Raw genomic sequence first — 25,232 nt, forward strand, 5'->3', positions numbered from 1 at the left:
TTCTACTAAGAAGATTGTCTGCTTTGTAAATTACTGCAAAATACATTACAATATATATATGCAAGAAAAATAAAGAATATGTTAAAGATTAAATTAGCAATGTAAATTTCCCTTCTCTATTATAAAAATAGTAACCTGTCTTGCACGGTTACGTAAGATCGCTTGATTAATTTGAATGACACAGTTTAGACCTAAGCACTATTTTTAGGACAGACAGATGAAGTTCCCAAATGATATAAAAAATAAAAGAGGTTACAGTGAATTAAATTTAGAAGTTTGCTTTCATATTTTTTACTTTACCCATTTAATCTTTAACATATTCTTTATTTTTCTTGCATATATATATGCAAATGATATCTGCATTTACAGAGAAAATCTTCCCCAAAAAATTTTAATACCTAAAATTAAACTGCCTAAAACATTAATACATATTTTAAAAAATATGATACTGCATTCATAAATTTATATAATTTTTAATGATGATATTAAATACATATACAAACATAATACACAAAAACACAAAATGATACTTACATCCATCCATTCACAGAAGGAAATTTCCTCTTTGCTTTTTTGAATTATTTCATTAATTGGTTTCAGATGACAAACAACATATATATCACTACAATTGAAAATATGTTGATGATGATGCCGAAGAGCCACTACAGATATAAATTCTGTTTCGATACCAGTTTCCTCAAAAACCTCTCTTTTAGCAGTGTCAGCAAAGTCTTCCCCTGCAAAAGATGTTAATAACTAAAATTTAACTTCCTGTGACATAAATATACATTTTATAAATATGATACTGCATTCATAAATTTATATAATTTTTAATGGTGATAATAATATGATGCATGAATACACTGTGGAAAAATTTCTTGTATGTTTACAACATTGGGCGTGGAAATATAAATTACATAATTTATTTATTATAACAGAACCCCTTAAAATGCAGTTTATAAGCTAATGAACTAATTTTAAAACTTAGAAAATGCAACTACTTGATATTTATTTAAAAAAAAAAATTTTAATCCATACTTGCGTAAATCAGTTGTGTTTACACAATAGTAAAATTTCAGGGAAGGTCAAATAATATTGTTATTAATTTTGTACATAGATAGATAATTTTAGTGAAATTATATGTGAAATTGTATTTTTGGGTATAATGTAACATGAAAAGCTTGAAAAAAAAAAAAAAAAAAAAAAAGGATGCTCTGCCGGAAAAATAAGAATACAGAAGCAAGTCTATTTAACATTGAGTAAATGGCTATCTTGCTAATTTGGCGAGATATCGCAGAGCTGAGAATGTTTTTGGCAACAAAGTGTGGCAACATTTTGGTTCGTCCCTGTATAACTCTAATGATATTGTAAGTGAATAAATAGCAATTTATTCCTTTATTAGCTATAGCCATACCTTGACCTCATATGCCTACCAGTAATTTTGAGATGCAAAAAGTACTAGAGATTTCTTGGCAGCCAAGGGAAAATTGTATAAGACTAGCAGTTGTTAGTTGTTTAGTTCAGCATAAGTTTAAGTATTGAGATACTTCTGCATGAACCTCACTTTAGATGTGCTTTGCATTGCGTTGTATTTAATGGTAACCCTTAGTAATTTGAAGCATAATTATTGATTGTACTTTGTGAAGAGTTTAATGATTATTTTTGTGGAAAGTTCAAGAATGTTCCTTTTGGTAAAATAAATTTTATCAAGCTATCATCAGTTGTGTGTGCATTCAATCTGTTACAAACATGTACACATGCAACAATATTAACTTCTTTGCTTTCAGTTCCTTGAATGGAAATGTGGATAATTTTGGTGTGATAGTGGATCTTGCAAGCACCAGAGAAAAAGATAGACAAAAGATTCAGAATAAAGGATCCTTAATTTTTTTACCTTTTAGTTTCTCGTAGCGTAATAAAGGGCATTTTCTGTGGTTCTAATAAGAGCCTGTTGAGGTACAAAAGAATGGGCATTGCTTGGGGGCGAATGCCTTTTTTTATGCATGAACTAGCAGCTTCGCTGCCAGCCTTCCTCTGGCTTTTAAATGTACCAGAAAAATGGCTGAAGGGAACACCAAACCTCAAATTTAAAAACTACGTAGAATTTTACTCTGCAGAACAACTTCATAAAAAAAAAGTTATTACGTATAACAAAACTACTATGAAGTAAGCAATATCCCTTAATACAAATATTAATTATCCTAATAAATAAATTAACCAACTTCCCTTTGCAAAATCTTAAGAACTCAAATGGTATAAAGGAGGTTAAGAAGTTTGTTTCCTAAAAAAAATACCTCAAAACTTTTCAATATCTTAATGGTGAAATGAGCAATAAATAACATAAAAAAATGCAAAAAATTCTGAAAAGCAAAGTATAATTAATGATATTTTATCTTATATTTTCAAGAGAAAAAAATTACAATGAAATAAGCTATATCCCTTAATACAAATATTAATTATCCTAATAAAAAAATCAACCAACTTTTCCGTTGAAGAAAAAAAAAATCATGCAAAACTTTCCAATATCTTACAAACAGTGAAATAAGCAAAAAATAACATGAAAGCAACTCAAAAAACATAAAATTCTGCGCAGAATTTTACTCTGCAGAACAACTTTACCAAAAAAAAAAAAAAAAAAAAAAAAAAAAAAAAAAAACGTATTATACATATATAAAAATGACAATGAAATCTGCCAATCTCTTAAAAACAGTGACATAAGAAATACGATGAAAAATTGTTGCCAAACCCATATTTCTAAAAGAATGTAACTATTCAAAATGATGCGATTTCATCAAAAATCTATTGCTGCCAAAATCACATTTTTAAAGATGTGAGATGTGAGAAGTGTACTCAGAAGCTTCATTTAAAAATCTTTTAAAAATACAAAATATTATAATTTTTCCAAAATTCTTTTTGTAAAAGCAGTCGCAAGGATGAAAGTTTAACGTGTCCAAAAATCAAAGAAAAACAAACTGTACTTTTTTAAAAATAAACTTTTTTAGAAAAAATCCCATTGAAAAGGTGTTAAGCTCCCTTTGTTAAATAAGTTTGTATTTAATCGATTTACTGAAACACGGAATTTATTTTAAGTTTGTAAAATAGCTAAGTGCCAACGTTTCATGAAGATGTGAATATGGAGTGTGTAGAGTAAAATCTCGCTTTCCTATAGCCCATTCTGTCTCAAAATGACGCAATTTCATCACAAAACATAAAATAAAAAAAAATCGGATTCGAATTTCGAAAAAATCGATTCTTCGAAAAAAACACTGGCTCTTGTCTATAGATGTACCTATGTACAAATTTCGTAGCCGTGGGTCTATTAGCTTACGTGCAGCGCAAACGAAAGACACACACAGACAGACTCTTTGTTTTATTATATGTAGAGATGTTAAAAGCCAGTGATTCTGAAATTAAGGAATTTTAATAAAATAGGAAAAGTACACTAAGGGTGGTACTACAAGTGGTAGCTTTGAAAGAAAATGTTCCTTTATATGTTTAGTGACACTTATTTTAAAATTGCCCTTGGATTTAGGAAAATAATAATAAGCAGATTATCTACATGACTTACTGTTTCATAACAATCATTTCATCTAATGCCTTTGATCTGCTGCACAATGTGCAAATGGCAGGAAAAGTTACGACTTTTTGAGGGCAAAAAAGAAAAATCTCAGCAGCATAATCTTATTTTCTCCCTACGTCTTAGGTAGTGCGGTGTAACATACCCTTTGACCAATGCAAGATGAGGTAAAGCATGGTTATGCCAAATGTCAGTTTTGATTGGTAATTAAGAATAGAGAATAATAGCAAAAATATTGTTGAAATAAAGGGTACGGGGGGGGAATAAAGGAGCAGAAAAAATAAAAGGGTGAGCTGGCTGTGTTTTGTGATAAGGAAGAAGGAACAATCGAAGAAAAATTTTGAAAGATATAAAGAAATGGGGAGCGTAGAGAAGAACTGAGTTTATTTTGTGAGATGAAGTAAAATCAACTAAGGTTCCAGACTACTAATGTATGAAAAAGCATGAATAATATTTCCTTTTGAATGCTATTCAACAGAACTACTGTTTGAGACAGTTGTTAAATGTGTGATCGAATGTAGAAAGAATTGGCACTTGCTTTGAAAAGAATAGAAGTTAACAATGAATTACTAATTTATGTTTTCAAATGTGTAAAATTAACGGCATGTTGATATGTTCTTATATACATGTGAACTGTTATTTTAAACGTTAAGAAATACCGTGATATGGTAAAAGTGAATGTTAAAATTTTTTTTTATTCGTGTGACTGTAAAAAGACTAAAGCATGGCGAATATGTGTTAAAGGTTGAATGATGTAGTTAGGCTCTCTGACGCTACACTTCAGAGTTAGACACTTTCAGAATAGTACCTCAGGGTTTAGAGTTGAAATTAGGGTGTGTTAAGAGATCTTGTTATGTTGAATTTTAACACGTTAGTGTTTTGATTGTAGGAGGAAGTGTGGAACACGTAGACAGAAACACATTCGTGTTTGGTGTTCTTTTACAACACATGTCAGAGAGCACGGGGAGAGATAATTAAAATAGTCATGAATGAAATAAGAATGTTAAGTGAAATATAATTATACATGTTACTTGCCATTTCATTGTGTAACATTTCATTAAACTAGTTTTCCTTCCAGATCTCTGGAAGGAACCAGAATTGAATAAAAGCTCCTGTTTAGATGCAGTACAGATGAAAAAAATTGTGTATCCTGGGGAGCTGCTATTGTAAAAACAAATTTCTTTCTTTTAAATTTCTAGTTTCTAGTGAAAAATATTTGTAAAAGATTGGCCTTGCGTTAGATTCTAGAGCTAAAAGTTTTCAACAAGGTCGTTTTAGACCTCAGTTTCAAACTAATTAACTCTGGCGGGAAGTATGTAAGGATCTTAAGTTTTACTAACATTTATTTTATTTTAAATCTTTACTATCACTTCTTATTTTCTACTTCCGGCCAGAATTATAAGCGTTAAGGTTTTTATGCAAAGTTTGTCTGGCGAACGCCAAGTATTTAAGTTGTGGCTTTTTGCCAAGCGAGAGAGAGGAAGCAGTGAGTCGAAGCAGGCCGCTCACCTTAGAAGTTACGCAGTTGCTTGTTGCCTTCCAGGCCAGAGGTTTTAATCCTCTTGATAAATTTTAAACGTATTGTAGTGTTCACAGTTCTCTGTACTACATACACTTCCTGTTAATATAAGGTTTCATATTCTTCCACATTTATTATTCTAAAGTTAAATAAGAGTTTAGTTTTATTTTTATACTTTTACGTTTTGACCCCAAGTAGCGGGTCGGTGTATTCCGAAGTACGGAAGTCATTGTAAATAGAGAAAATAAAGGGTTTTGTATACCCTTCTTGTGTATCCTGTTTACTTCCCACAGTTTTGAACATAGCTTTAGTAAGCTCTCTGTTCCGAGTCAGGTCCTTGCATGTTCCCGAAGAAGGTAAGAAGGAACAGTTGAACCTGATACCGGACCCATTTTGATGTTTAATAACTCATAAAATAATGAAGATATAAACAAACTTATGGCATTTATTGATGGAATAACTTGCATATTTTCCTTTTCAGGTTTGAATATCTTTACTTTTGTAAATATCGTCTGCATATGTGGTTAATTTCAGATAATTTCATTTTCCAGTCTAAATATCCGTACTTTTCTAAATATCGTCTGCTTATTAATTGCATTTTTCTCTCTTTTGTTTTTGGCAACTATGGCAATGTTATGTTTACTTTTCATGTGCTTGTTCTAGTATTTTTGTATGTGATGTTTTATTCGACTGGATATTAAGAATGCATACACCACAACACATGCTTGCTGGAACCTGGCGTGAAATTGAATATCGACTTGATATTCTCCATGCGACGAAGGAGGCACACATGGAAGTTCATTGACAAGGGTCATGAAACTTTTTGAGTCTATCTAACCATTTATGTTATTAATTTTAATCTATCTTTATTATTTTATGAGTTATTAAAAATCAAAATGGGTCTGGGACTTTATAAACACCCTGTATTTTCATTGCACAATCATTTTAATTTTAGTTAGATGTTGTAATTTATGTGCAATATCATTATCATAGCTGCCAACCATGTAAGAGGAAAAATTGAGAGGTACTCCATTGAAAAACATTGAGTCCCCAGGAGATTCATGCTGCACAGCAATGACATTTCAAAAGAATAAATTGACTCAAATTTCATTTTTCATTATAAAAATGATTCAGATTACAGAATTATTTATAATATGATTCTGATGTAAAATATATTAATATTTAATCAGATACATTTTATGCTATTTTGCTAATGTCATTTGGTAATTTTCTCACTTTTATACTAGGATGGTTTTGATTTAGCTGATTACTGCAAAGCACACTAGGGCATCTTCCTAGGAGAAGGGATGTCTTTGTGGAGAACTTTGATAGGGAACTGCTCGTATACATGTTACACATAGGAGAAACCATTAAAATGCTCATGCAGCCAACCGTATGTCAGGAATTGAATTGCCAGTTTAGCAATTACTAGTTTCAGCGATACCAGTTCGAACTACCAGTTTTAGCAATTTTACTGCTCGGCGCTGGTAAGTTTTTTTTCTATGCCAGGAAAATAATGAATAGGGAAGAAAAGCTTTTATTTATCCCATCCAGCTGATCAGAAAGAAAAGTACTTTTAAATGTAATGAAAACAAAATCAATAATTAATATAAGTCCTATTGTGTGGATAAACTTAATCATGCAACAATTTATTGATTCAAAATAAAATAAACACAAATATTAACTGATTAAATGTCTGAATCTTTTAAAAAGTTCTACAGATATCCACATCAGCTTAATTCAAATCAAATAATATTTAATACAAAAAAAAAAAATATTAAGCTGAAAATCATTAGAGGTGAAGAAATGGAATTTGCACAATTAAAGTTTCATTAATCAATAAATATCAAATATTTCTGGGAACCATTTGCTTTATTAAAGACTAAAAATTGAAAACCATGAGATTCAGAGATCTACTGGGAGAACAAGAGAGTTTGCAACTCTGTATTATGCTTACTTTCATTCTAATTTTAAAAAATGAATTTAAATAAATAAAAAAATTTAAAACCTTCAAACAGCAATATTCATTAAAAACACAAATTTTTCTTACACTAAGTCTGCATGATGATACTTAAATAAATACATTTACTTAACCATGCGATAGACGATAAACATAATGCAAAAAAATTGAAAATAATAAGCTTTTAGTTAAGTAAATTCAACGTCAAACAGCAGAAAGAAATTTAAAATCACAGTGTAAAATTATTTTTTATAAAAATAGTCTGTATTTATTTAATTATTTAATAACATACACTTACAACATGTTCAATTTTAATCATTTAAAAATTATTATTATATAATTTTTTAATATTTTATCATACTTGGAGAACACTGCATTCTGTTCTTTCATTTAAAGACATTGTAATGGAAGCTGATCAGGATGTTGTTTGTTCATACATAAAAGAATCTGACCAAAGGAACGACTGATAAAAGCAATGAAGTGAAATTAGTATTATGCTTTCACCTAACATGTGTCAGCTGTGGCCAAGAATTCTCTGATCACCATGAAGGATGTGTCTTATTCATGTTTGTGGTGAACTACTTTTGGATAGACACAATGAAATGTACATTGAATTTTGCAGTCATTGTCTCTTTTTGGCTCCACAAAAAAAGCTATATCACAGTGTATATGTATGATATGATATCACAGTGTATATGTATATATATGATATCACAGTGTATATATCACAGTGATATCACAATGTATATATCACAGTGATATCACAGTGTATATATGTGTTTAATGCAAAGGCATTAAACACATACGAGTTCAGCATGAAATAGTACATAAGGTCTCGTCAGAAATTTTAACTTTTACTTTTCATATTTTTATGCACACTTATACTAGATCTTAACCTTATTATCTTCAAAATACATGCTCATTTTTGACTGATGCATAGCTGCCAATGTCATTTGCAATTCATGCAGCAGTTTCCCAGAAATGCATGTTCTCTTTTTGCATATTTTCTTTTAGCTTGCGAACTGTTTTGAACATTTGTCTTTTCATAGTAAATTTTAGTTTTGGAAAAACAAAAAAATCTTTGAAACAAGGTCAGGAGATTACAACGACTGGAAAAGTACAGTTGTCTTTATTCTGGCAAAAACGTCTTTATATCTGCACCCTTATTATATGTGCACTTCCAACTTATACAATAATAGTGTAATAGCACACTTCCTCTGTTTCCATCCTTCTTACAATATTGCTCACACAAAACAATCAAATCTTGGAGAACGCTGCACTAAGCTGAAATTCTCCCCCCCCCAGTTTCATTGATGGGATCCAACAGGCTGATGAGCACACAACCCAGTGGATCAAAAGTAAAAGTTTGATGGAGGATCCAATTGATGTTACAGCTATCAACAATTTTCTTTACAATCATTTGATGATTTGCCCAAACAATTTCATGAAACTGAGCCAAATGAATTTTATCATTTGACATCCAAGGACACCCACAATGGAAATCATTGTCAGTTGATTGCTCAGTCATCTTTTAACAAGTTAAACTGTTTATAACACTATACATATAATTTAAGTAGAGATCATCATACTCTTGTTCCAACATTTAATGGGGCTCTTAAAATTTTTCCAAGTTTAATGCAAACTTTCTTTCAGCACACTTTTTTATGAAATTGACCTATTTTTAAAATTACAAAATAAATACAACAAAGGCTTGCACAAAATGGGATAACATATGGACTAATCACAAATTAAATATTTCACAGATGAGATGAATCTTAAGAAAGTCACGGGAATGTAATGCAACTTATCAGACATTATTGTGATAATGAAATCAAATCGGAATAAATATAAAAAAATTTTGGAAAAATTTTTAACAGTCCTTGTGTTAGATATCTCATCTAAACAAATAAAAAATGTAGTAAAATGATAACAGATAATTATGAGTATGTGTATGCCATGCTCATAATGAACAGATAATAATCAGTAAAATAAAAGAATTTAAAATTTTCTTTGTGCTTGAAATTTACAAATGTATTTTAACAGAAAAGTGCCTAGGTTCAAAGTATGTGTATCATTAAAAATTCTAAAAGAATTTAAAGTTTCTGTAAGCATACAGACAATGTGAATAATGTTGAATTTTCCATAAAAAGCAGACACTTAGACACCATTAGAAACCAGTTTCCACTAGCGTAAACATATCATGCACCCTACACCTCCATTTCGGGAGGTGATGGCTCTAAATCCAACTGCAGTATTTAAATTATGTCAAGTTTTATGTAATTTTTTCAATGCTAAATTTAAAAATATAAAATTAGGCAGAAATAAAATTTTAGCTTTTTAAATTATTTCTTCAGAAATTAAATATTAAGCCACTGTCTCTCACTTTTGATGGCAAGTTATGTTATTCAATAAGCTACAATGTGAAACTAAATTTTCAGGGAAACTAACTTTTCAATTCTACATTTTAATATTTCTGATTATTAAATTTACGAATATTATTAATTACATTACATTAACCTCTGTAATGTAATTAAATAAATATTTAAAACAAAATCAAAAAGAACTCTTTAGGTTCTCCTTTATTTTTCTAATTTTTCCTTTTGATATATGAAGACTCGAGGTTTAAATAGATCAGCTTATATTTTGCACAACTCAAAATAAATAAAATGTATAAAAACTAAAATGTGTTTTGCTTAAATCATCTTAAATGAAGAAAAAAAAAAATATTACTAGATTTTTTCCATGATTTATGTACTTACTCAATAATGCCTTGAAAAAGAAAGGGGGGCATCTATGAAGGTTTTGTTCCAAGCCTCCAGTATAGTAAATTGATTCCTAGTTATAAACAATCTTTCAATCCAACACTTAGTACACAGTTGAAAACTGCACTTTTGCATTAATTATTACATGTTGAATTTACTTTTTTATCAGCCAGTAAATTTAATTTGCTTTTCCAATTTTATTTACTAGCAATACATTCTTGAACATATAGGTAAGGAGAGATTTGAAATTCAATTTTTAAGTTGTAAGGCAAATACACACCTGGATTACTATAACCTCCAGGCAATTTCCAGTGAGGTTTTGTATGGTATTTTTCTTGAATTGTTAGAACTTGATTTTTTTCATTTATGACCATTCCACCAACACCTGAATAAAAATTTAAAATATCATCAACAAAAAAGCTTAAAAAACAAATCTTATACATGCAAAATTCCAGAAAAAAATATGTTTAAATATTTATATTTGCAGAAAAGTATGAAGCAGTTTTTTTTGGGGGGATGGGAGGGTAGATAAAGCACTTTTTAGTTACCAAGAACATTTAAAAGCTATTTTTTCTCAAGCTCTTATCTTAATTTGTATACATATGCTTATTCAGTTTTTAGCAGTTTGTATACACATGCTTGTTCAATTTTCATTTCTAACTATATTATAATTGTTTAGAATAAAATTGCAAAACATCAAATCTGCAACTAATTTAGTAAACTTTCTAGACTGTTTTTATCATAAAATTTAACAATACCAACTGAATAGTTTTACGATAGATTAAAATGTGCATAAATTCATAATTAAATGTAATTAAATGGATATTATTAAAAATATAGAATGTTTACATTGTCAAATTCTTTCAAGCAATTTTTAAATAAATAAATAAAACAAATGGATAGAATTTGAAAAATAGAAAATTTTTTCTAGCATTTGTGAAGACCTTTTTTTTCCCACAATTAATCTGACATGAGGAAAATATATGAATTCTTAGTGCAGCATTAAATCTTTACATACGAGTTCATTAATCTTTCATTCTTGATACTAGCATTTTAACATCACATTCATTATTAATGTTAATTTAAACCATCTATTAATGTAAAAAAAATATTTATGCACATGAAATTTCAAGGTAAATTATCATGTATTTTAATTTTAAAATGCCCGTAATTATTACACCAGCATAACTTTTGTCATTAAAACTTGGAAAATTTAAAAAAAAAAAAAAAAAGGCTTTTTTAGAAAAAATACTCTGATTATCTTGAAATTTTGTATGTAAATTCCTTCATATCGAGTATGCAAGTGATTAAATTTTTAAGGGTAATAAGTGTTAACTACAATCATAACCCACTTTTCTGCTCCATAACTAGCATCATATAAAACAACTGTAGACGGTTTATCTTTTCTCATTGTCAGCATTACAATTCCCTGAAAACACATCTAATTATGACATAAGACTTTACAGACAACTAGACAACTTTGAATGTTGTTGCATAGTGCAGATGTGTGAAGCAATGTCATGATCTGAGCAATAGTTTACTACCTGCACCTTACAGACACAGCTGCACGAAGGTGCTGGCAACAGTGGTTTTTGCAAGGTACTCATTGGCAAGAATCAAGGCTCTGAAAGCCAAATGTGAGGTAAAATCGGATGACTGTGTTGACAGGCCCAAACTGCCCTAACAGCATCATTTTCTGCTATCCAACATGCTACAGCCTCTTCTATACTAACCATGGTACCTTCCACCATCTCATGGTCCTTAGCTGAGGCATAGTTGTGCTCAGAGTGGCCTTTAAGATTTTCCTTTAACCCCATAACATCGACACAATAGTCTGGAGTGGTGTTGTAGCCAATCATCATGGCTGTCAGCCAACTAGCACTGCATAGTTTTCAGCGATGAATTCCACTTCAGTCTTAAAAGAGATGACCATCGGACCTGTCTGTGAAGGGGTGAGGGCCAGCGGTTCCAGTCAACCTTTGTTTTACAAAGGCATATAGCCATTCTCACTGAAGTGATGGTGTGGGATGTTATTTCTTATGACAATAGGTCAACCCCAGTATCCCGCATACAACTTTAGATGATCAATGATATGCTGACATTCTGTGGCCATTTGCATTATTCTTTACAGTACATCATGCTGCAGCCATTTTCCAAATGGATAATCCTAGACCCCATATGGCTCGCATATCTTTGTACGGTCTCTAAGCTATTGATATTCTCCCTTGGACAGTAAGGTCACCAGACCTTTTGCCAATCAAACACATATGGGATATACACTCATGTCCATAAATTAAGGATAATTCGGAGTCACACAGAAATCGAACTCTAAAATAAATATATCACCTGTAAAATCACTACACACATCTTCAAGAATCATATGCAAATTTCATGAAGTAACCAGATGACACCGATGGTAGGTCACAATGATGAGAGTGTAAGAGAGTGATATATAAGGAATACAGGCAAAGAAATAAAATTGTTCGCAGGCGCTTTATAAAAATTTCAGTGCAGTAACCGAATAGTTATGACACAAAGACGCATTTGGATGATTTTTTACGTGGTAGAATTATCGGCCGTCTGGAATGTGTGCGTACCCAACTGGAAGCATCAGACGAACTTGGAATTGCCCAGAGTGTCATCTCCAGGCTTTGGCAACGATTCCAAGATGATGGTAATGTGAGTAGACGTTACAACACAGGTCGCCCCAGAGATACAACGCCGAATGAGGACCGGTATTTGGCAGTTACTGCCAAAAGAACCAGGCGGAGCACAGCCTCAGACCTGTCTCGTCAGCTCTCTTCAGCCACTGGTACGACAATTTCAAGGCAGACCGTGTACAGACGCTTAGGGCAGATTGGTCTATATGCTCGTAGACCTGTCAGATGCATTCCACTTACTGCAAATCACTGTCGCCTGCGGTTAGCCTGGAGTAGAGAGCATGCATTGTGGACACCGCAACAGTGGGCTTGTGTGATGTTTTCCGACGAGTCCAGGTTTAGCTTGCAGTCTGATTCTCGACGGACTTTCATATGGAGAGCTCCAGGTACCCGTTACCACCACGAAAACATCATTGAACGACACCGTTACGGTGGTGCAGGAGTGCTCGTTTGGGGTGGAATTATTCTGGGTTCCAGAACTGACCTGCATGTTCAAATTGGAACCATGACAAGCCAAATCTATCGTGACGTCATTCTGGAACAACATGTACGTTTGTTTCGGGGCGCCACGGGCGCACAATTTGTGTTTATGGATGACAACGGCCGTCCTCACCGTGCAAACATCGTAAGCGAATGCCTTCAATCGGAGGATATCGCCCGTATGTACTGGCCAGCATTCTCACCAGACTTGAATCCAGTAGAGCACGTGTGGGACATGCTTGGCCAACGAGTTGCAGCCCGTCAACCTCCTCCTACATGTCTACCGGATACCGGAACTTCGGAGAGCATTGCTTTTTGGGTGGTCTAATATCCCCCAAGATCAGATCGATAATTTGATACTCAGCATGCCTAGGTGTTGTACGGACTGTATTGCATCGTCTGGGAGACATACAATGTATTAACAATCATACCAACCATGTAATATTGGTTTTTTGTAAATAGGTGTTTTTTGTCATTTGCTCCAGGGAGAAAAATCGCTAATTTTTTTAATAATATCAAACATATAGCATCTTTTTTTGCTCTTTACCTTTTGTTTAATAAATAAGCTTTACAAATAAGTCAAATTTGTTTTGCTTATAACTCTTCCTTTGCCTGATTTTGCATTATCCGTAATTTATGGACATGAGTGTAATAGGCTGTCAGATTTGGGCACCTTGAAATATCACAGATCTAAAGCAACAATTGAGGAATACCTGGTAGAATGTATCACAAGATGAGATTAGGAACCTTTATCCCTCCATACCTCAATGTTTACAAGCATGCATCACCACCAGGGAGGGTTTCAATAATTACTGATTTGAACATTCAGTGTGCAATTACTAGCCACTAATAGGGCTTAGGTTTTTTAATCATTTCATTACCTGCATATAAGCTGTGTATAAGCTCTATATATTGGCAATATTTATTTCAATAAAAACAATAAATTTCTTCACGGTGCCTTCCCCTTCTTCAAAAGAATGTATATTTCAGAGATTCCCAACCTTTCCTGGACCAATACCTCCTTCATTACAGGGGGGAAAATCCCCCCTTTCATACTAATTATTTTACCAAATACAGTACAAAGTCCATAATCCGGACGTCCATTATCCAGAATGATCTATAATTCGGACCTCAAAGCCACGAATATTTTTTTGTGTATTAAACGTGCATGCATTGACGCATGCACGTTTAATGTATAATGGATAGTATAATGTAGCTAAAATTATCTTTGCTGATTCTAAGGCATTTCAGTTAATGTTCCGAATTGCGCTGTTCCTTAACCTTCTCATTGGATTCGGCTTATTATTTTTTGCAGACTGTGAGAGAAATTTTATAAAAATTAAGCTTACGATTGTGTCAAAAAGAGTTTTTAATTCTGGAGCTGCCAAAGGATCCACAAAGCGAAAGCATGTTTCAATGTGCATCAAACAAAAAGTGGAATTGCTGCAAAAAATGGAAAAAGGCATATCCGTTTCAAAATTATGAGAGGAGTATGACATTGGAAAGTCAACTGTATATGATATAAGCAAAAAGAAAAAGGAACTTTTTGAATGTTTTGTGGATTCTGACACCCTACTTGCAATGAATAACATAAAAAGGGTTCGTTATGCTAAAAGTGATTATTGAATGGGTCAGACAGCATTGCAGCGAGGGTGTACCATTGACGGGTCCAATGCTAATGGCCCAAGACAAAATATTTCCTGAAGAAATGAACTTAAACATTGCACATATTTGACAAGTTGTTTAATCAAATTAAAAAATCCCCATGGTATAAAACAATTAAAAATTTCAGGTGAAAAAGCTTCAGCTGATACTGAAGCTGCTGAACAATTTGCAGATGAATTCATTGAACCCATTACTAGTGAACAATTATCTCCAGAATAAATTTACAACGCTGATTAAACTGGTTTTTTCTGTCAATATGTACTTTGAAATACCTTGGCAACCTCTACAGAAAAGGCTCCAACTGGTGTCAAAGATTCGAAAGCGAACTAAAAATTTTAGCGTGCGCAAATGCTGCAGGAACATACAAGTGCAAACTTTTCATAATAGGAAAGCTGCACGACCTCAAGCATTTAAAGGAGTAATGATTTTCCCTGTTATATATCGTGCAAATAAAAGAGCATGGATGACACAAGCATTGATGAATGATTGGTTCGAAAATCATTTTATACCCGAGGCTTGGTGACATTTGAATTCGGTTGGTTTACCTGATGACTCAAAAAATAGTCCTGATTGTTGACAATTGTTCAGTGCATACTTCATTTAAAGTTTTAGTGTCCATATTATTCTTCCCTTCAAATTGTATGTCTATCATTCAGCCTATGGATATGGGAATAGTGCACATGCTGAAATGCAAATATACAGTAGCATTTTTAAAATCTATGTTAAATTTCTTGAACAATGGCAAGACTATTCAAGGCTTTTTGAAATTTTTTAGCATAAAATCTGCTGTGTGGAGCATCACAAGATCGTGGGAGGATGTGTCTCCAGATACGTTAAAAAATGCTTGGCATAACTTATGGTCAGCTACCATATTTCATGGTAAGGATGATGAAAATGATAGCCGTAAATTTGAAGGTTTTCGGACATCGCAAACTAAAGGTGAAATTTTCTAGTTATTGGATTTTGTAAAGAAATGTGGAGAAGCGGTAATAAATGAAGATGATACAACAGAAGTTTTTCATTGCGATGACAATTCCCCAATCATCAATCAATTAATGGACGGTGAAATATGTAGTATGGTTCTAAACTCAGAAAATGCCTACTAGTGAAGAAAGTGACAGAGAAGTTACTGAAAATGAGAAAATTTCGATTGACAAGTTAGTCGGAATTCTCGAAACAGCAATTACAGGTCTTGAACAGCGGAATTTATTATAGCAACTGAACAAGAAATCATGTCTGTTCATAGAATTAAAGAGAAAGTATTAGCACAAAAAACAAAGCAACTTAAACAACTTACATTGAAAGAAATGTTTAATACAGTAAACAAATAAATATTAAGCTTTTTTTTTAAAATTTTGATACCTTTTAGATCATAATTGCTCTTTATTTCATAAATTATGGTTTCATATTTTTAATTGTATAATTTCTGCATGTCATCTTACCAGATTTAAATTGATGATCTAAATTCGGCAAATCCCCTAATCCAGAATCGCCGAAGTCCTGACGAGTCTGGATTACGGACTTTGTACTGTTAGTAAAATATTGTTGCTTACTATCTATTACTATTTTTATCTGTCTGTCTATTTATTAAGAATCACAAAGTAAAAATTAATTAAAATGACCATAAAATGTAATAAAACTACATATTACAAATTTTAAAATAAGCAAAAAATCAATTAGAAACAAAAAAAATTAATGAGATGGTTGAGGTTGTTAAGTTTTAAGAATATGTTAATGATAGATTTCAATTTCGTTCATATCAGCTGCCGATTGCCACATTCAGTGAGTGACATGCAGTCTCTTCTTTTTTTTAGACAGTTAAATTAGCTAGTGCACTGAACCTATAACTAAATAAGATGAAAGAAAAATAATTAAAAATTTCTATACTTCACAGTGATTTCACAATCCAGAGTAGAAAATTGGTACTACTGATTTTTGAAGCCAGAACTTTTTGTATCATTTCTAAAATTTACTTTTACCTCTTCGTTATTTTTGAGTTTCTGCTGTATCTGCATTTGCGAAAGGATTCAAAACCCAAACTCAGAATATTTAAAAGGTCCTGGAATCACTGCATAAAATCAGCTTGAAGAAAGACAAAGTCTTGTCAATAAGTACGAGGAGTATTCAGAAAGTAAGGAACGTTTTGGAATTAAAAAGAAACCAAGTACAAGAAGAAAAAAAATTATTATATGCATCAGAAAAAGCGACTAAAATTCTACTTTTCTACATAGTCACCAAATAAACTGAAGCACTTATCATAGCGGTGGACAAGCTTTGAAATTTCTTCGTCATGGAATTCTGCCGCCTGCAATCTCAGCCACTCAGTGACACGCACCCGCAGCTCTTTGTCGTCGTCAAAGCGCTGTGTTGCTAGCCAGTTCTTCATTCTTGGAAACAAGTGAAAATCACTAGGTGCAAGATTGGGACTATAGGGCGGATGAGGAAAAACCTCCCATTTGAATGAATTAAGGAGTTCTTGAGTGCGGTTTGCCGTGTGAGGTCGGGCATTGTCATGCAAAAACAAAACTTTGGACGTCAACTTTCCTTGGTACTTATTGACAAGACTCGGTGCTTGTTTTGAACTGCTCTCCTAAGGTTGCACAAAGTTTGACAGTACTGCTCAGAGTTTATTGTGGCACCACGTTCAAGAAAATCAATCAGAAGCACACCTTGCCTATCCCAAAACACAGTCGCCATAATCCTCTTTGGTGACAAGGTTTTCAAATATTTTCTTGGTCTTTTGGGAGAACTTGTATGCTCCCACTGCATGGACTGTAATTTTGTCTCGCAATTCACGTGTCTCACCCACGTCTCGTCACCAGTTACGATTCGATCCAGTAATGAATCACCATGTCTGTCATAGGCCTCCAGAAATGTCAAAGCTGCCCCCATTCACTGACCTTCATGGTGGTCTGTAAGCAACTTCGGCACCCATCTTGCACAAAATTTGTGGTAGCCTAGCTTTTGTGTGATAATTTCAAACAACAAAGTCCGTGAAACTTGTGGGAAACTAGGCGAAAGCTCCATTATTGTGAAATGGCAGTTTTCACGAATCTTTTCATTAACTTTAGCCACCAGTTCGTCAGTCACAATGCTAGGACGTCCACTCTTCTCTTCATTGTGAATGTTAGTTCAGCCATTTTGAAACTGAATGCACCATTTCTGGATTGAACTTTCATTCATTACGCTGTTTCCGTACACTTCACACACTTGCCGATAAATTTCCATAGGGTTTTTGCCAACAAAAACCGTATCACAGACTGCACCTCACAACTGGTGGGATTTTCAATTGCAGTGCACATTTTAAATTTGAATATCGAAAAAACGGCAGCATGGAAATGTTCCCATTGTGATGGCTGGACTTCGACTGACATGCCAAGCATGCAGACACCAAAATATATGTGATCAGCATGCGCCTAGTGACATCAGACAGAAACGTTCCTTACTTTCTGAATAGCCTACGTAAATCTTCCTGGTCTGCAGAGACTGCTGATAGCTTAGAAAAGTGACTGTATTCAGCTTCATCTAAATTCCGTTGGAAAAGAAGTTTTCCCACAAAAGCAGATAATAACTTTTTCTTAATTAAATTCAACTCAGTGCAATTTTTCATCTCTGTTTTCATGTAAGTCCAGTATACCAAATTAAACAAATTAAAAAAACAACTCAAATAAATGCCTTTTGACAGCCAATGAGCTTCTGAATGCAGCTGCAAATGACAGTAATCTTCACCATTTTCCCTACAAAGTTGGCCAAATATTCTGTCGGCAATGAATTCTTTCTAATCTTATTAATTGCTCTAAAAACATAACAAAACAGCATATGCATACATTCATTCAGATTTTTTGCAACCAAATGCTGATGACAAATAACACAATGTACAGTGAGTAATTTCTTTGTCCTTTTATCAGTATCATTTTACTCAAACAGTCTAGAAGGCTTCATGGCTTCATTTGAAAAAAAAAAAAAAAAATGTTTTTCCAATTCAAACATACCTGATTAGTTTGTAAAAAAGTATACAAATCCACATTTTAAATACTCAGTGCTGTACTGCCAACATTTCTACTCAGATTCAGATATTCTGAAATGCAAAACTTGCCACAGTTTAAATAAATTAACTTTTCAACAGATTTGTAAAGAGTTATAAAAATAATGACTACATTCTATCACTTCCATACACAAATAGGGATTATTGGTGAAGCATAAAAAAACAATAAGATATTTCTACAGATACCAATATTACACATATAACTAAATTATCATGCATAACACAATTTTACCAATCATGCGGAAGTGTTCCTCTTTTTCGATTTGAGAGAAATTATCATAAGTACCACTAAACCACTGTTAAGGTAATATTCTTTGGATACAAAAAGTGCCAACCCCCTTAAATTATCAAAGCTTGCCAGTACTGCTACAGGCATTGTGGAAGGAAGACATCTTTTTCCATTCCCTCCTTCGTGGATACAATAGAGGGGAAAGGGGAATGACTGTTTGCCACTTGCATCAAGGCTCCACGAGAGAAATGGTGCAAGTCCTCTTTCGTTGAATTGTGGGCCACCTTAAGGAAATAGAAGTTGTTCGTTAGGCATGAAGATCTGAGGTGAGCTGCTCACATGTTTTACTGAGCCAGTCTGGATATTTGCAGAAGTTAGTTCACTACTACACACCTGTTGACCCACAGGGAGCCGGAATTCTTGGTGGCTGCCATAGTGATGTTGGTAAGACATTCCCAGAGGTAACTCTGCCTTTTGCGATTTGACTTTGCGTATACATTCACTTGCATGTTTCTGTTTGTTTGTGATGCCTGTGCACTTGCTTTGCAAACATGTCATTACAAGCTCCCATATTTTTGCTGAAACATGCTTCATCATATGAATCACATTTTTGCTTACCAACTTGTAAAGATTTGTCACTGACAATGCTAAACGAAATTAGGTTATATGCATACCTAATGCTAATTAAAAATTTTTTATTGCTTATTTATCCATTAACAATAAGATAAAAATTTTAGATAACTAGATAAAATGTTTATTTATGAAAGCAGTAGGCATTTTCAAAGCATTTTATTACATTAATTTCCTAAATAGCTAGGCATGATATAGCCTTCCCTCTTGACCATCTTAATGCCTCCCATTTGCCTCTGGACTCTCCAATGCCCTCATGGAAGATTCCAGTACCCACTGAGTGATGGTACTAACCTCGTTGGGAACCTATGGTATATTCTTACTAATTTTATTTCTGTAATATTTTAATGCTGATCTTGAACAGTACAATTCCTATTCTTCAATATTACTCTAACCCATCCTGACACTCTTTTTTTTTTTTTTTTTTTTTTTTTTTCCAAAGTTAAAATTTCAATTTTTATTTTTCTCTTATAATAATTTACATTTTAGTCATCTTTATTAGATATAATCTAATTACAGTGCATAATAACATGGCAATAAAGCATAAAAGTTCACATTCTAATATTCCAATGCAATACAATAGCCAAGAACTTACATAAAAAACATTCATTTGAGGTTTCATATTAATTAATTCTAATTAATATGAAAATATAATTACCTAAAAATGTATTTATTTATAATATATAATTACCTAAAAATGTATTTATTTATAAAATATAATATTGTTTAAACTGTTAAAGTTATACATATTAAATGCACAGAATTTCTCCTAAAGGGTATGTTTATCAGTTTTTTAAACATTTCATTTCTTAAAAGACTAAGAATATGACTCAACACAAATGCTTTTCTCTTTTAAATATTAGGAAATTTTAATATTTATGTAAAATTTTGAACTATCATGTGTGAAGTAATAAATGAAACACATAAATGTAAAATAATTACATTTAGGTTTAAATGTAAAAGAGCTAGGGGATAGGAAAGTAAAGTCATACTTGCATATTTCAACATTTGTTTAATACAAATCAGTTGACTGCATGTGGTGAAGTAATGCAAGATATTTTTGCATGTGAAAGTAACTTCCTTTCTTTTGTTTTATAAGCAAATTTTCTTTTTATAACATACGTTTTTGAAATGTCAAGCCCCCCCCAAATAAAAATGTTTGCAATGTTTATGGCAAAGGTGATTTGTTATGTTCAGATCCAGTAATTCTGATCTTCATTGCTTGCCTTACTTATAAACATAAGTGTCTCTTGATGATAATATGTTTATGATCAGAAGTGGAAGCAAATCTTTGTCAAACAAATGAAGAGTTATTGGACAAGCTTAACACACCTCTATCAACCATTCAAGAACATTAAGAAGCAGATTCCTTCAGTCAAATGAAATAATGTTTGGGTTTCATACACACTCTCCGAACAAAACAAAGCCAATTGCACAATCATCTGCAATTTGTTCTAGCAACAACAAGACATAAAAGCATTTCTTGATTGTGGGATGACTGGAGATCCGAAATGGGTCTTTTATGATAATCCCAAACATTAAAGACAATTATTCTTTCCCATTCAAACTCTATTAGTTATTCCAAAGCCAGGTTTATACCTTAAAAAGATATAATCATCTGTTTGGTGGAATACTTGGGGCATAATCCAGTTTGAAGTGCTAGAACCAGGTCAAACCGTAACTGTACACCTTTACTGTCAATAATTAAATTGAGTAAACTAAGTTTTGATTGAAAAATGCCTAGTGAAGAAAGTGACAAAAAGGGTGTTGAGTATGAAAAAATCTCAGTTGACAAGTGGGAATTCTTGACACAGTAATTACAAGACCTGAACTTTGTAAATGAAGAAATCATGTCTATCTATAAAATTAAACAGAAAGCATTAGCACAAAAAAAAAAAAAAAAATGAAGCGACTTACACTGAAAGAAATGTTTAATAATGCAAATAAATAAATATCGAACTTCATTTTACAGGAATCATGTACAAGTTATATTTTATACTCGTCGAATCCTGCTAGCAATTTTGGGAAGTTCTGGCATTAGAACTACACGCCTAGAATCAATATTTTGGTTAAAGGCTGTAGCTACCTTTTGCTCACACCTTGTATAAATCTGTGTGTGAGATACTGTTTCAATATTTGAAATTTGGAATGTCAAATTATAAAACTTACATATATAAAATAAGAACAAACTGTACATTAATAAAATAAAATACCAATATGTGTATGTGGAAACTGAGGAAGTAAGTTTGGTTGATTTGCTGGTAACCATCTTGTAAGCATAACATACGATGTTTTAGCATGATGAAAAAGAAATCCATGCTGTAAAAAGAAAACAGAATCAGCACAATAAAGAAAATGCATTAACAGAAACTACGCTTAACATTTTTGCTAATAATATACACTGAGTCAATAAAAAGGGGGAACAGTTCTATACTTCCTGTTGTACTTGGCCGATCGATGAAATTCATCATGAAATTTTCATGTTTTAAATCACAACTTTAGATATATATTAGATATAAATACAGTGTTACTTTAACATACATGTTTTGCCCCAAAATCAGACTTTTTCTGAAATGACACGTTGATTTTTTTTTCCATATTTCAGTTTCACAACTTAAATTATGCCAAAGTACAAAATTTTGTAAAAATTGCATCAGTTCTCTTTTTAAATTAGAACTCAAAACTTTAACTCTACAACGTTAATTGAATTTGGTAAATATTTAGTATTATCTTTTTTTTTTTTTTTTTTTTTTTTTTTTTTTTTTTTTTTTAACATGACTTACCTGATTTCTCCTTTCATGCTTCGAATTTAGGTACAATCCAAATAAAATTTACCCATTTTATCTCATTTATTTTAAAAATTTGGTATTCTCCCAATAGGCGATTTACATAATTTTGTTAGTTAACTAGTTTTATAATAGATGGCGCCACCTCTTTTTCAGACTAGTTTGTGAAAACAATGTTTATGCTTATGTTGCTCTCACACGCAATTTTTCTCGTGAAATGCTTTTAAAATGCTGTCTTGGAATGTTAGTTATCAATTTACTCTCAAATAAATTTCACGTTTATATTACAAAGAGTTGAAATAAGAAGCAAATGAAATAACTGTTATCTTAAGTGACAGGAGTGTTTAATTTTATCTCTCTTAAATTCATTATCTCATGTTTTTTAATACTGTGCTAACAACAAATTGTTTGTAAATAGATTTTGAAACAACTAAATATAACAGTACAAAATCGGGTGTATTTTGTCTTACCTCTTATCAGTTTCATTCAGTATATGAGAGGAATTCTTGATATAAATCTATAACCATAACATTTAGGAACTCACTTTCAGTTATTATTAATATCATGTAAATCATTGAAATATAGGTACTCTTCTGTTATCAGAACCGGATTTAGAAGTGTATGTATGTATGTGCATACACAGATACATATGTACATATATACATGCATATATGAACACATCCATCCATACATGCATACATACATACATTTCTGGACTCTGTCCTGATAACAGAACAGTATCAAAATACTTAAACCAGCTAATTTAATTTAAAAAAATTCAACCTTTTATTCCTGCACTAAGTTTCCTTATACGTACCATAAAACACAGTAAAAGAAATAAATATTTTGCGAAACATAAAAAATTATTAATATTAAATAATAATAAATCTGATCATGCAAATCTGAAAGTAAAAACAACAATTTTAGTGGTGCCTCCTATCGATCCATAAAGTAACTACGCAGTTAAGTAAGGTACATCACCTATTGGGAGAATACCAAAAATTTGTATTTTTAAATAATATTAATAAATTTTACAAAAAAAAATTAACTTAAAAACCTATAAAATTTTTAATATTGTATTAAAGCAGATACATTTCTAGGCATATGTGCAAAAGATTTTTATTCAAAAAAAATCCTAAGATATATGTGAAATTATATAATGGCTGGTTTTGAAATTTAGCATCGCTATCATAAGTGATAATATAACTAAATGAGGTTTGCACATTTTTTTACAATTCAACAAATTTCCACAGTTATTTTACAGTAAATTTTACTGAGAATTATTCATATGGATTTTATTCTCATTTTTATTAATGATGCATAATAAACATTTATTAATAATATATGAAGAGTGTTTTATTTTAAATTACAAGGAATATTAATCAAATTTTTAATATATTTTTTTCTGTTTGTAGAAGTAAATTTTTCGCCATGCTATTTTCTGCTGTTTTTACTTTGAATTCATTAACATCGAATTTTCTAAAACTGAAAAAATTGATTTTGACAACAAAATTTTAAATAATAATTGATTAATTAAAATGATTCAGTTTTTTAAAATAGAAAATGTACTGTACTAAAAGCATACTGACTCAAAAAAAAAAAAAAAAAACACTGGTATTTTATAAGCTGAAAAATAATATCTATTAATAAGTGAATTAAACTTGTTTTATTACATAATTAATTTAACAGCCTTATTGTATAATTCAAATAAAATTTAAAATAAATAGCAAATTATTATTGTTACCTCAAAACATTACTACATGTAGAAGAACTTATAACAGTAGATATTCTGAAATATGCAACATTTTTAACAAGTGTCAATTCCTGAATCAATACTCAAGAATGAAATTCTTTTTCAATGGCTCGACAGCCTTGGGTGGGTCTTGGCCTTCTTCAGAAGTCGTCTCCAGGCATCTTTACTCTTGGCAATTGTTTTCCAGTTTTTAACCCTTAAAATATTAAGATCTTTTTCAACACAATCAATCCATCTTAGCGGGGGTCTGCCCCGAGGTTCATTTCCCATGGGCTTTGCCAGGAAGATCTTATAGCAACGATCTTCATTCATTCTAGCCAAATGGCCAGCCCATTTAAGTCTCTGTAATTTAACAAAATTTACAATATCAGGTTGTTTGTAAATTTTATAGAGTTCTAAATTAGATCTTCTACCCCATGATCCATTCATTCAGACCCTACAAAGAAGACAAAGCAAGATCTTTCACTCAAAATTTTGCAGAGCTTCTTCATAACATAAAGTCAATGCCCAAGTCTCTAATGCTCTAATGATGTCAAGACAGATCTTATAAGACTTTTGTTAAGAAGCAATTTAGTTCTTAATTTAAGAAAGCTGGATTTCAGATAACTCTTCAGGGCATAAAAATATCTATTTGCAGCAATGATTCTTCAAGAATGAAATACACAAGTCTAAATATGAATACATATTAAACATTACATGCAAGTGCAAGAAAAGTCAGAAACTGTAATATCTTTTTATGGTTTACATGTGTATAGATGTTTCATTAAGACACAAATTAATAATACTCAAATCTGCAATATTTTAGAAATCCAAGCTTGAACTTAAATTATTAAATCTGACATTGTTTTAATTTTAAACTAAATTAAATTCTTCAAAATTTATGATTCCGTCTTTTCAATAATCTTGTTATATTATCTTACATTAGGTTAGGTTATTTGAATATGGCAAAACACGCAAGAGCTACCTGCCTAGGGAAAGGATGCTTTCGTGGATGACGTTTTTAAGGGAAATTCTTTTGCATTCATATTACACATACAGAAAACTTTAAAAAAATGCAGCCAGTCTATTCACCTGGGTTCAAACTGTCAAACTATCCGTGTCCAGTTTTCTTTAACTGGCTGGTCACTTAAATTAGGAGTGAAGTTATTAGTTTCTAGTTTACTATT

General features: G+C 31.8%; 1 protein-coding gene across 1 annotated transcript in view; it reads right to left on the bottom strand.

Annotated features, from left to right (window-relative positions):
• Nucleotides 1-25,232, bottom strand: part of LOC118200504 (uncharacterized) — a 104,531-nt gene that overhangs the window by 29,501 nt on the left and 49,798 nt on the right. The window contains exons 3-5 of the mRNA XM_085821736.1: nt 21,741-21,846; nt 10,099-10,203; nt 535-737 (exon numbers count right to left, since the gene is read on the bottom strand). Coding sequence (XP_085677862.1) covers nt 535-737; nt 10,099-10,203; nt 21,741-21,846 — 414 coding nt within the window. The remainder of the gene's footprint in view (nt 1-534; nt 738-10,098; nt 10,204-21,740; nt 21,847-25,232) is intronic.

The sequence above is a fragment of the Stegodyphus dumicola genome, chromosome 8 (genome assembly GCF_044657685.1).
Source record: "Stegodyphus dumicola isolate Sdum_Otavi_A_Nest chromosome 8, ASM4465768v1".
NCBI classification, from domain to species: Eukaryota; Metazoa; Arthropoda; class Arachnida; order Araneae; family Eresidae; genus Stegodyphus; species Stegodyphus dumicola.